Source organism: Phacochoerus africanus, chromosome 15, assembly GCF_016906955.1.
Source record: "Phacochoerus africanus isolate WHEZ1 chromosome 15, ROS_Pafr_v1, whole genome shotgun sequence".
In the NCBI taxonomy this organism is placed as follows: domain Eukaryota; kingdom Metazoa; phylum Chordata; class Mammalia; order Artiodactyla; family Suidae; genus Phacochoerus; species Phacochoerus africanus.
In genome coordinates, this window is record NC_062558.1 from 80,269,022 (window position 1) to 80,282,046 (window position 13,025).

Below are 13,025 nucleotides of genomic sequence, written 5' to 3' on the forward strand. Positions count from 1 at the left end.
TACCAGAAACCCAAGTTCTGTAGCTTGGCAAGTTGCAGCTCACCGCCTGCCCCCCGTTTAGCAATTCTGATGTACCACCGAGCAGACAGCTCCAGCCCAGGATGACTGCCTCCCTCAGCCCCTCACCGACAGGCAATGAAAGCAAGACCCACTTTGAAAATTCTCCCCCATCATGCAAACTGACACAGGCATGCTTTTCAAAAACCCACAGCCAATCTGTTGATCATTACTTATTTACAAAGGCCTTCGGGCAGAAAGTCCTGTAAAAACCATACTTGATATGGTATATACTAGCTTTTTCTGCTTGTGGAAAAAAAAGTTCCCCCAAGGCTACCTCAAACCATCACTTTCTATTGCACATAAAATGTAGCGTGTAACACTAAAGTATTTAATATATATGGTATAATATATCTACAGGAAAGGCATTTGTGTAGAAGTATGTTACCCTGGATTTGGTAATTTGATGTTTTGCTGAAGGCTACGACTTAAAAAAGCTTCCACCTCGTACAGAAGACCTGTCATCTTGGTACCCAAGAGCCAACAGAATAAAGAAGTACCCTTAAGCAGCAAAACTTTGACACAGCTTTGAAGCATATGAAAACAGTATAACTCCTCAGAATTATTATTACTCAAGATCAAAGAAATGAGCCATACTTTACATAGCAAACAGGGACAGGGAATTTGGCTCCAAAGGTTTCAGATTTTTCAGACTTCTCTTTATTTATTTATTTGCGTCTCTAAATTTAGGCAAACGATGAGGGCCTGAGCTTTTTCTCTACTTTAAATCAATAAAACCATGAGTATTAGATAAGGCGATTACCTAAAGGTGAGTAAATAGAGAACGGATGTTAGCAGGACAACTGGCATCATAAAACCGAGAAGCTTGGCAGTTGGCACATTTTATTCCTCCTCATAAACTGTAAACAAGCATGTAAATCAGCAACACCCAAGCAAGTCTGAGCGAGGGGGAGGCAGAGATCTGCTAAGGAAACACTTAACAGCCGTCTCCATCCCACAAAGGGAGTCATGGAGAGCCCAGAAGAAGCAGATGCTTAGAGAAGGGGGGAAGGAGGAGGCCATCGCCATTATTTTGTATCAATAATCAAAGTGGGGACAATGGCCAGTGGCAGTGAAAGTAATGGAAGAAAGTATTGTCAAGATGGCAGGTGTTTCCTTGGGGGGAACCATTTAGGGAAAGCAGGGCAAATCTGAAATCACTCCCATTTCATTGAGGTGCTGGAGAGGTAGGCTGTTGAAGGAAATGAACACAAGGACTGGCAGATGAATCGAGGACCAAAAAAGGGAGATGAAAGACGAAGAGGCTAAGAAGAGGAACCAGCAAAACTCTACTGAAAACTGGCTTCACTTGCCATTTCCTAGTGGAAGCTGTGGTCAAAAGAGAAGAGAGAGGGAGGGAGAAAGCAGCAAAGGAAGGAAGCAAAGAAGGAAGCAGGGAGTGGTGGGGCGGGGGGAGGAAAGGGAAGGAGAGAGGAAAGAGAGAAAAAGAGTGCACACAAGCTCTATTTCATAATTAATATTGCTTTTAGCCTGAGCAGAACTGGATTACTTTTGAACTTTGCTTTGGCAAATCCACAGATTATTAGACTTTTTTATCAGTCAAAATCAATTAACAGAAATTTCATTTCAATCGACAGGATAAAGAGAAGGTAATCTTCAGGTTCATTTTTGATTGTGATGCTACATCGCACATATGGCCTTAAGTACAGAAAACAGTCCTCGGAGGGGCTCCAGCAGAAAGAGACTTGCCAGAGGCGAACTAACCACCCCAGCGCCTCTGATTGGCTGCCGCCGTCATTAGTGCCACGGCTGTTTAGGAACTACACATAGACAGGACATGGTGACAGCTAAGACTTTAAAGCCTATGTATTTTTCAAACAGCTTTTCAAACTGTTTTTCATGACAGAATTTTTTCAGCTCTATCATTAACTGCTGACAAGCTGACAGAATAAATACTCCAGCCTTTAAGAAGCCCTCTAACGATCTCGTCCCCTCCTCCGCCTTGAGCTTGGTGGGGAGGGGCGCCTCTGGGCCCGGCGAGGTGGGGGTGGGGGTGGGGGTGGGGGTGGGGGTGGAGGGGGTGCAAGGAGAGGAGACGAAGCTGGAGGGGGCCCCGGTCCTTACCTCATCAGCTTGGGCGAGGAGCTGGGCGAATTCCGCATGCCTCCGTTCCGCTGCTTTTTTTTGGGTGACAGTGTTGATGGCTGCTCATCTTCAACTGGAAATACAGGCAGCTCATGAGATTATGAACAGTTTGAGGGCAGACTGTGCAATACAGGCAAGATATCAAAGGACACACACTCATGGCTCAGTCACTCACTAGGAACTCATGGCCATCTCTTAAGACCCAATGACAAAGACCAAGGCGTTAGTCAAAGAGGCGGGCTTAGGCAAGGTGAAAGCATCACCTCTTTACACTCCAGTGTTTGAGCATGCACTTTAAACAGACTAAAACAGTTTGTAAACACCCTGCCATAAGAAAGAAATCATAAAATATCTGCATACAAGTCTATGTATAAATATATCTATGGAAACATCCCCTCATTATGCTGAGAATTCATTTTGGTTACTTTGCTTTGCTGGGTAACCGAATTGGTTTTTCTTGTAACCAAAATCAGAAATAAAGTTGTCTTTGGAGCAGCAATGTTAAGAGCTGCCAGCTGGCTGCTTCTGCAAATGAACCAACGGAACTGGTTCCTTATTCCTGCAAGTCAGAGGAAGAGCCTTGGAGAGATAGGCAAAGATTTTGCAGCCTTAACAGCCAATGTTGCAATCAGTGAGGACTGGGAACATTGGTGTGTTCTGGCTCAAGAATCCCAGCCCAGCTCAGCTCTTGTTGCTCCACCTCCCAAAAGGGGCGTGGGGGGAAACGTGCACATGGGATCCTTTCTTAATTCATTAAGACAGGAGGACCAGGCTGCAAGGTTGGAGGACCAGGCTGGAGAAGAGCACCCAAATGAAGGAGGAGGTTGCCATTGAATGATATCTCTGATGATGTGGTGGGGGTGGGGAAGGAGGGCAGCAGAGGGAACTGGAAACCAAGGGCTGTTTTCCAAATGTCTCAACCACACAGATCGCTAAGCAATGTGAAGCTTTGCTCACAAACAACACAGCACACGCTACTGCTTTTGCCTAAAGACACCCGCTAATAAGCTTTGTATTAGCCTGCATCATGCTTCTTTTTAAGAGAGCTGCTTGATAATTAGCAGATGCGTACCCAGCCTGTCTCCCAAGGGCATCGGCAGCCAAATCCTAGTCTTCCTCTCCCCACCCCCACAATTCAGGCTATAGCTGTAATGTCAAGAAGGAAAAATAAGGTCCTTGGATGCTTATAGTTGACTGGGAGGAAGCACCCCTGAAACTCGAAATATACAGTTACCTTAAAGCCAAGAAGAGAAATATTAGCAGTGATGACATCAAAAGACGCTTGATGTACATTAATGGTGTACAAGTCTCCGGTGGGGGAGGAAATGCCACTTCAGCTCCTTGATATTAGCCAGGAAGACCCCTATCGGAACATGCGAGATAGGGTACTTCCCTGAAAACCCTAAATAAATTTTCTGCATTATGATACATGGTCCCAAAGAGAGTCTAACAATCCCACTACCCTCCAAACCTGCTTCAAAGTATCTCCTTGGTACACTCCCTTTTTCTGCTGTGAGTATAAGGTTGTCTAACTTCCGGCCAACACAGGAAAAGGGAACAAGAATGTGGTTGGAGGTGAAAGCGTGACCAGAAGAAATGAAGGCAAGAAAACACCTGCAGACACCCCCAGCCCACACATCCTACCACCTGCTTCCCCTGCCCTGGCCCCCCAGAGGCCCAGACTCAGACAGCGACCCTATCAGTCACTTAGAGCTCCAGGCAGGAACTATGTGGCTGGGGGGATATCACATCTTATCAGAAATGAGTATCCGTGGCAAATCACACAGACTCTAAACAGCACTTAAAAGATTAAAGGAAATAAATACTGGCCACATAAATGGTATTGAAAAAAATCACTTAGATGTGATATGCATCTCTCGGCAAGCAAAAAGGCACTCTGAGCCTGACCTGCATTCATCTTCCTTTCATGGGATGGGGGCCGGGCATCACAGGCAATAATGGGGTAGAAAGGCAGTGAGATAGAGAGACAATTGTGTAAGTGTACTTTTGCACTTTCCCCACCTTGGAACGGAGTAGAAATTCTTGCATTGACTACCTCTGTAATACAAGGTCGTCTTTTAATATGGACCACTTTTAATGACTGCACTATGTGATAACCTAGATTAGTTGAGGAGCATGAGGAACTAAATAACGTGTGTACGTGTGAGTGGGTCTGGTAGGGGGCGAAAGTTCTTTTCTTCTCTATCACAGGAGCCTTCTTACAGTTAGAATGAAATATCCAAAAAAGTCTTTTGGCTCACCTGGCCTACTTGGCTAGCTTTATTCAAGGCCAGCAGATGTTGCCATAGTTTTGTCCAATTATACAATGAGTCTGTATTAGTTAAGAAACCACACCCACTGGTATTTCTTCTGGTTTTTTTTTTTCCCTTAACTTTCTGCATCTGCACTGGGCCTAGAATATAGAGCCCTCTCTGGTTAAATGTCCATTAGCCTCGCACCTTGTCACCGTCTGTTTACCGGCAGTGATCTTCAGATGTGAGACGTGCAAGTTAATACCTGTTCGCCAGCTCCAGGGAAACACCTCGTTCTGATGCTAAAGTCAGGCCTCCTTCTATGCAAGGAAACTATTTTCATCGCAACTCCGAAAGATCATCCATCATAATCATGCTGCATTTAAACTGGGACTTGTTCTCTTAAATGAAACGCATGTTCAAAGGTTTCCTCCTGCACTCAAGGCTTGGAAATGTAGATCTGTTCCCTGAAGAGATGGGAGGAAATGTCTCCAGCTTAAATATATGAACGTTAGGTAATGGAGACCATTACAGATGGCTTAGATCCCCCAAGAGCAGTGATAACTTCTTTCTCCTAAGTAGGATATAAACCATATTTAATTATTATCCTGGATATGGATTCTATCAATTTCTGCATATGTAAAGAAAGCAGATTGAGGAAAACTTTTAGGTAATGTAATTTTTTCACTGCTTTTGTGACGACACGAGAGGAATAAAAATGGAATTAAAAGGGAAACTTAAATTTACTTTCACGAAAGACCAATGTATTGAAAGAATTCCGGTTCGTATTCACCCGCTTTCTGGCTAATTACAACACATTTCTGTCTCTGGCATTTCCACTTGCGTCGTCCTGCTGTGGAAGCCATAGGAAGATATGGTCTTTCCAAGGGACCTGACTTACCAGCTTCTTTCACACACAAGTTCAGGAATCCAACGTGGAATTTTTATAGGAGTTGAACTCCATCCAGTCTCCGAGTACTCATAAAATTCAAGGGCTTGTTTTTGCACATCCCTAAGTATAACACTTAATGTGCCATTGTAACTTCCCAGTGCTTGCTTGTCTAATAGGCACTGAATCTAACAGTTTTACAGTTTGGGAAGACTCAGTGCTAGAAAAATGTCAGGCAAGTCTAATGAGCCTTCAGATCCCTTGGTTTGCGCTGGAGTTTAATTTAAAGTTACAATGATGTTTTAACATGTTTGCTTATACTTGACTAAAGAGGATTCATTATTTCAATGACATAACCTCCAGACAATGTTCTGGGAATTGATTTAAGATGTGGTGGTAATTCCGACAGCCTTAATGCAGAGTTGAACATCTGTAACAACATTTTAGTCAACTTTTCACTGGCATTCTGTTTTTAAGCAAAAAGCAAGGCAACATCTTCTAGAAACACAGGCCAGAACTCTGGGCTCACTTCAAGATGATCATGTACCTTACTGGATTTTTTTTTTTTTAAAGAGAAAACTCTTCCTTTACAAGCCTAGCTAGCTTTCAAACCCTGTGTCAAGGCTCACCAATGCCTCTTTGCAGGCCCTTCAAGTAAGATGGGACAAGGATTCCGCCTTTCAGCTTTCCTAAGTAGTCCAGTGCTGACCCGTGATGGGCTAGATGCTCAACTCCAGCCTGCACACAATCCTTTTCCTGTTTCCTCAACAGGATTTAGGAGGATGATGCCCTTTTAGACTTCAAGGTGAGTTTGTAAAAAAAAAAAAAGAAAAAATAGTTCAAAGCAAATAAATTGGGAAATGTAGTAAAAGGCCAACAACCCATAAACATCAGTCAACCGGCTATCTCCATTACGTTATTAATCACTACATCTGGAGAAACCCACATCTGCACACACTTAGCAGGTCATTAGTAATGTCATATTCACACTGGAATCACTCAGAGTAAGAGGCATGCAAAGTGGCTGGAACGCAAAGGCATCTAGCTAACTGGGCTTCCGACTGAAGCCTTGTGCAAGCTGCTAGTTTGGGGGTAGTTTTAATGATTATGATCCTTTTGCATGGGTTTTCTCTTTGGTATTTTGCTGCCCCACAAGCTAAGTGCATGCTGAAATCCATAGCAGTCCATCTTTCTTCTTCCACTGGGCTCAGCATGTTAAGGTGGAAGGGGGGCGGGGTACAGTTATTAAACATTGGGGTGGATTCCAGAACATCCTTCACCTGGCTCGGTCACAAGCCGAGAATTGTGAGTTGTGTTCCTGAACGCAAATGGGTCTTTGGGATAGCGTGATCTAGCGCCAACCTTGACTGCCAAACAATAAGAAAAGAAAATTGAAATTAATCCTTTGTGAAATTTTTCATTAGAAACGTACCAAACCAATTTTAACGTTGAAAAGAATTATAGTTTTAAATTAAAATGGAAGTTTCCTCCCTCACAGCTGAACTTGAGTGTTTTGGGGTTTTGGGTTGTTTTTTTTTTTTTGTCTTTTCTTTTATCCCCATGACGTCTTAAAAATCTTTTTGCTGTGTTATTGTCATCGATGTCAAATGGGATAATATGTCACAAGATAATCTTGTTTGTGCCATCATTTCCCAAAATATACTGAGTTCCCTTCTCCCTAATGATATCCACGCACACAGGAAACTCAGTTTTGCAGCAAGACCAGACCCGTTATCTCCTGAAAGCTGCTAAAATGCATCCTATTTCATAATCATGATAGTCCCCGTCATCAACACTCAATGCAAAACTATTGTTTTCATCTCAAAGCACTGGCTTGGTCAGCCCTCTTGGCTGTGGCATTGCTGCCTAACTTGCATTAAGTGCCAGGGGTTTGCCACTCCTATGCAAGGAGTGGTGTGTAGCATCTTCTTGTATCATGAGTGACATCAGTGGAAATCGGGTGTGTGTTTTCAGCCTTTTAGGATGTGAATGTCGTTTTACTAAAAATGGCAATTTATGAAATTGCTGGACTAGACATGGAACCGTGTGATTCCTAGTTCCTGTGGGTTTTTTGAACTTCCCCTCTAAGAAAAATCATGTAAGTCACAGTAATACAGTCATTTGGCAATAAAGTAATTCACAAAGGATAAAACTCCCAAGCTGATCCAACCTTTCTCTGGTTTGACTGCTGATGGCTTTCACTAGGAAATCTGGACTGGTTAACTCAAGTTCTTAACCATGGCCAGGAAAGCACAGTCCCAGGACAGAATGGTGCCTGTTTTATAGAGGGACGTTTCCTGTCTCATAATCATAGACTACTAGAACCCTGGGGCTGGCTGTCACTCAAACCAGACTGCTGAAAGGGTATGGATGTTGCCATAAGCCATAAAGGCAAAATAAGAACAACAAATGCCAGATAAATAATCCATACTGGGAGTTTGGTCCTGTCACGGCTCTAAAGAAGCACTTGATTTTTGTTTCCACTTTGCCATGTGCCCATCAGTGAGGCTGGGTGACTAAGATCAGGTAAGATGGGCATCAGAGCCAAGTTCTATGCCGAGAGAGTCGGTGGGCGGCAGCTCCACGTCAGAACATGGGGAAGTTAAAATGGGTGCTATCCTTGGAACGAGAGTATCAGGTCTGACAACCTTGGAATAACATATACAACCAAGAAGTTCAGTGAATACTTTGTGGTATTATTGATAAGATCAATCCCCCCAAGATGTATTTGTCTGGAAAAAATATGGTGAATATTAATACACAGATAATTAAAAGATGAAGGCTGGTTCCCATCAAAAGGAATACCAACATTAATATCACCAACACAGAATAGATACATACAACTCTCTATAACTGAACGATCACCTTATCATATATTATCAGGCAGGATGATTTCACCACTTCTGGCCCAGAAATTGCAAATGCATTTATTCAGAAAGTCTAAGGGAATGTACTCTGGAAACAACTTTGACTCGTTATTATGTAAAAGGAGGATGGAAAGTAACTCCCAGTATCCAACACCGAGGCACAGGGAGCGGTGCCCCACTGTAGGGTGAGGGGGCAGGGAAGGGGAGGCTTGTTGAAGCTTTTTCGTTTCTGGCTTTTGTGGAGCTAATAGGAGAATGGGGAGGGAGACTTGAAGGAACAATAGAATATGCAGAAGTTAATCACAGGGTATGTTTCTAGCTCTATTCACTGCCTAGGAAACCTGAATTGTACAAGTTTGAGTCCATCAACACACTGTAATGAAAGAATTTAGCTCCTACATGGGAGAGAGAAGAAATACTATATAAATATATTAACAGAATCCGCATGACCTGGAACGCAAGGTTCTCTACGGAAATACTGTGGCTTAACAGATCTACCAGAATCGAATTCAGTGCATGAGAGGCACCTCTTGTGCCCACACACCAATCTCAAACCAGAGCCTCACGTTCTGTGGGCATCCTGGTTAGAGCCCAACATTCCTCAAAGTCCCCTGGATCTAGAATCTCACCTCAAATCTCTATTCAAAACTCGACCTGTCATTGTAACTTGCCCAGTGCTCTTGCCCTGCTCAGTATCTGGTAGAAAATTCCATTTGGAGACCTAGTTCCCTTTCTTTCTTTGTCTGTCTGTCTGTCTGTCTTGGAATAGACTGTTTTCATCACCTCAAGGGCAAAGAAGAGGCTCAAGCAAAGATCACTAGGCATTCTCTGCTCAGAGATGAGATGCAAAGAAGAACAGAGGAAGTCGAAAAGCAAATACACAATGGAAATGAGAGATGCAACACTTGTGCTGAATTATCACTATGGACTCTGGAGTTTGGAGGTAGAAGAAGAAGAGAATTTTTACAACTCAAACTGAGGGGGGGGGGGGGAAAGTGGACACGAGTTCAACCAAAATGTCCTTTCCTCCTCTCCCTGTTCCCAACTCCTGACAAGATAGTAAAGGCTTTGAGGTCAAGAAGTGTACCCAGTACCTTTGCGTAGGCGTGACGCATGCAGCATGTGTTTGTGGGAACAAGTTTCAGGACAGGGAGAGTCTCCACCAAATTCCTGGCTCCAACGGCTGCCTGCTTTCTTTTTATATTTCTCAAGTTATGGAATCAGCAAACTATGCTCTGGGACATATTTTTGGAGAGCTTATGAGCTAAGAATGGTTTTTACATTTTTAAATGATTGGGGGACATCTAGGAAGATGACTATTTCATAACACATCAAAATGATATGAAATTCAATGGCTACAAATAAGCTTTACCGTAACGTGGCCACAGCCATTTGCGCACCTGGCATCCTGGCTGTTTCTACTCTACACCTCAGAGTTGAGTAACTGCAACTGAGATTGCATGGCCCCCAGACCTAACATATTTAGTAGCTGGCCCTCGATAGAAAAGGTCTGCTCACTCCTGCTCTTGTGTATCATCGTACGTTTTCCTAGCTTTTTCCAAAAAGGACAATATTCTTCCCAATGTGCCAGGATAGCTGGACGGGAGAAGTAATGCACATGAAACGCACTTCAGGTACATAGATGTGGATAAACCGAGAGGTCCCTCCCACCCAGCTAGCTATTAATCCTGCAGGTCCCGTTGCCTTACTGGGGACTAGTCAGGTGAGTCTCCCATTTTACAACTCCAGCCAAGTTAGATTCGCCCACCGTGCAGGTTGAGAATCAAGGCAAACCACATCTACCACAAGCAATTCCTCGGAGCTGTCAGTGTGGGCTGCAAGTCCACCCTGAAAGAGCCTATCCAAGACAACAGATTACCCATTAGACTAGATATGCTGAAAATATACAGCTTCAACCTTTCCCCAGCTAGCTCAGAGCGATATATAGATGATTATTTCAACCGTCAGCTGCCGCATAGATTTAAAGCCCTGCACAATAACTCCTGGATTCATCTGCCCCTTGTCAAACTGGCACAGCTTTAGTTGGAGGATACACGGTGTGGCAGTTTCACTGTGAATCCAGAATGATCCAGACGGCTGCTGTCTTTTTGTTCACCGGAAGCCAAACTGATGAGTTTGTAATGCATTTCTTATCAAAGGTAGTTTCAGAAAAGAAAATGTGCCCCATCAGTTTGGCTGGAATTTCACATCGACTAGATGATGGGCTTAATCAGAACATCTCTGTGATTTTTCTGGAGGAAGGAGATAATTCTGCACCCACCCCCTTCAAATAGCTTTATGCCAATGAATTATGTATTTATGAATTTATAATTATCCTTGATTTTTTCTCCTCCTGTGGTATACTTTATAAAATCATCAGCTGGAGCCTACAAAGCAATGGGACTTAATAGATACGAGCATGTTAATGTATTTTTTAAAGTTAATGCTGATCTTTTTGAGCTCTATGTCTAAAATGATCATTGTGAATAAAGGAAGTGTAATTTTCAACTCATCTGTTTAACAAAGACAAAATGGACTGTAATGGAATTTATGGAGCCTGTAAAGGAACTCTTTTTCTAATATAGTTTATTACCAAGTAGATTTGGATTTACTGTAGGGTGAATTGAGTCCCCCCTGAAATGTATTGAGAGAAAATGCCTGTAAGGTACTGAACACTGTTCCTGGCACACTTCAAGTGTTCACGTAGATGGCAGATTACTGTTGTGTTGTTTTTTATTATAACCCCTACTGACTTAGGAAATTCAGAACTTAAAGGCCAGCATTAAAATGGCTATTTATCCTGTCTTTATTCAAAATCCTGTGCATTTTTTTTGCATTTTCATTTCTAAAACAATATTGCATTAAACTATTATTTATCTTGATCACTGATGTTTTTGGTGCCCCCAAAAAACTGGCGCCCAAGGCAAGCGCCTCATCTTCTCCTCTCATCACAGCCCTGCCCTGTCTGTTTCTCAAAGGTGTTCTAGGGGCTGATCCTGCCACCCTGCCTGGCATGACAAAGAAGTTCTCTTGGTTTGCATCTGCATGCATGGCTAGGACAAGGCAAATATAAACCAAGAGTTCTTCTTTTGATCACTTCACGTTGTTTGCATGAGAGGGTCCAGGAAAACCCTTGCAAGAAAGGTTTCCCTGTGGATTTACAAACTGTCAGACACCCGAAGGAGTGGAGAGGAGATCATGATGCCTCAGGAATCTGAGATTTGCCACCAGCCCAGGGTGAGAAACAGAAGAGAGAGAAAGGGTCAGGTCTCTTCCGGACTTAATTTCACACCTCACATCAAATTCTCCTGGTGAGCACAATGTTGATTTACATTTCCACTTGGGGGGGAATGTTGTTATTTGCTTATATGTTTTGACTCGGATGTTACCTTCCTTCTCTTTTTGTTTTTCCTTCCCCTAAACAGCTTCCAGTAAACATGACTGGCAGAAAATGTCAATCATATTTTCATTTCCATGTTCACTTTGCTATTTATGTTTTCAAAATTAATGCTTGCCTCAATGCTTCTATTTGAAGACCAGCCTAGAATCTAATTGTGTGTATGTAAAACTGTTTCCTAAGCCATACGACATTATACAGATAAGGACCATTATTATTATTAATATCATTATTATTATCAGCTCATCCATAAATACCCTATCTTCCATTGAGCCGGTTTCGTCAAGAGCCCCCTAGAATTCTAATATGTATTCCAGATGGTTGCATTGATACTTTCTCTGAAACTCAGATAAAGGTAAAATGCATCGGCTTTTAGTGCAACCCAGGTGCACTGCATGGCCTGATGAGGAATGTTCTGCCAGAACACTTTAGAAATACTCTATGCTTTTAACCTTGGGAGGTAAGGACCAGTCTGGATGGTGATTTTACACTAAACAGAGCATTTAGTATATTTCTTAAGGGCATGGTCACCTTCTGAAGGTGTTCTTAAACAATAAAATCATTATCTGTATTCTACTATAATTTATCTTCAACATAACCTCTGCAACATTTAAAAATGCTAGTGCATGGTAGGCCCTTGCTGGTCAACACAGAGACTGCGGTGTGGAATACAGAAGCTGGCAGAGCAGGGTTTAGGGGTGAGCAGCCTCACCGTCTTTCAGCTCAATACGCAGACCACAGCCAGCACCCAGGTCTGCTGACCTCTAATTTAGATCATTTGCTGTCAGAATTCTGCCCGTGAGAATAACATGAGGATATTATAGGTGTCTAGAGTCAAGCCACCTGTCCAAGTCCAAGTCTGGTCCTCATTAGAGCTCTGATCTCAGATCAGTTACTCAACAGCCCAATGTCACAAGATCCCTGCTGGACAAATGAGGATGCCAAGATGTGGAGATGCTGTGGGGCTACATGAGATAACAAGTGGCCGCATGCGGACAGCCTGAGGGCAAATAATGCCTTGGTGTGACCTGCTTGGCACCACCTGTCTGCCCCCTTGGATTGTATGTACCTCATGATCTTTAGGTCCAAAGATTATCCATAAAAATATGATTTCTAAATTCTGTTTTTAAATCTTGCAGAAGCCTGGTCTCTCCCATTCCAAAAGGGCAACTATCTCAGGGGACATGAGCTCTCCAGTTGCTCAAATACCCCTGTGCTGCCCACTGGACCCCACATCATATGGCAGGCACTCTGTGTTAGTACCTCTGGCTGCGGCTCCTGCAACAATGGTGCTATTCCTGAGATAAGGACCATAATGTGGGGAAGGTCCTTTTACAAATATCAACTCATATTTTCTTTCTTCTTTTTTCTTTCTTTCTTTCTTTCTTTCTTTCTTTCTTTCTTTCTTTCTTTCTTTCTTTCTTTCTCTCTCTCTCTCTCTCTCTCTCTCGCTCTCT

The 13,025-nt window shown here is 43.0% G+C and overlaps 1 protein-coding gene across 14 annotated transcripts in view; it reads right to left on the minus strand.

Moving 5' to 3' along the window:
- The window catches only part of KCNMA1 (potassium calcium-activated channel subfamily M alpha 1), a 754,541-nt gene that overhangs the window by 88,506 nt on the left and 653,010 nt on the right, over window positions 1–13,025 (minus strand). For 11 of the 14 annotated variants that reach the window (XM_047760135.1, XM_047760128.1, XM_047760127.1 and 8 more), the window contains one exon: window positions 2,143–2,236. In XM_047760135.1, coding sequence (XP_047616091.1) covers window positions 2,143–2,236 — 94 coding nt within the window. Of the gene's footprint in view, window positions 1–2,142; window positions 2,237–6,584; window positions 6,672–13,025 lie in introns of all 14 variants that reach the window. The other 3 variants (XM_047760140.1, XM_047760138.1, XM_047760139.1) reach the window with 1 other exon arrangement.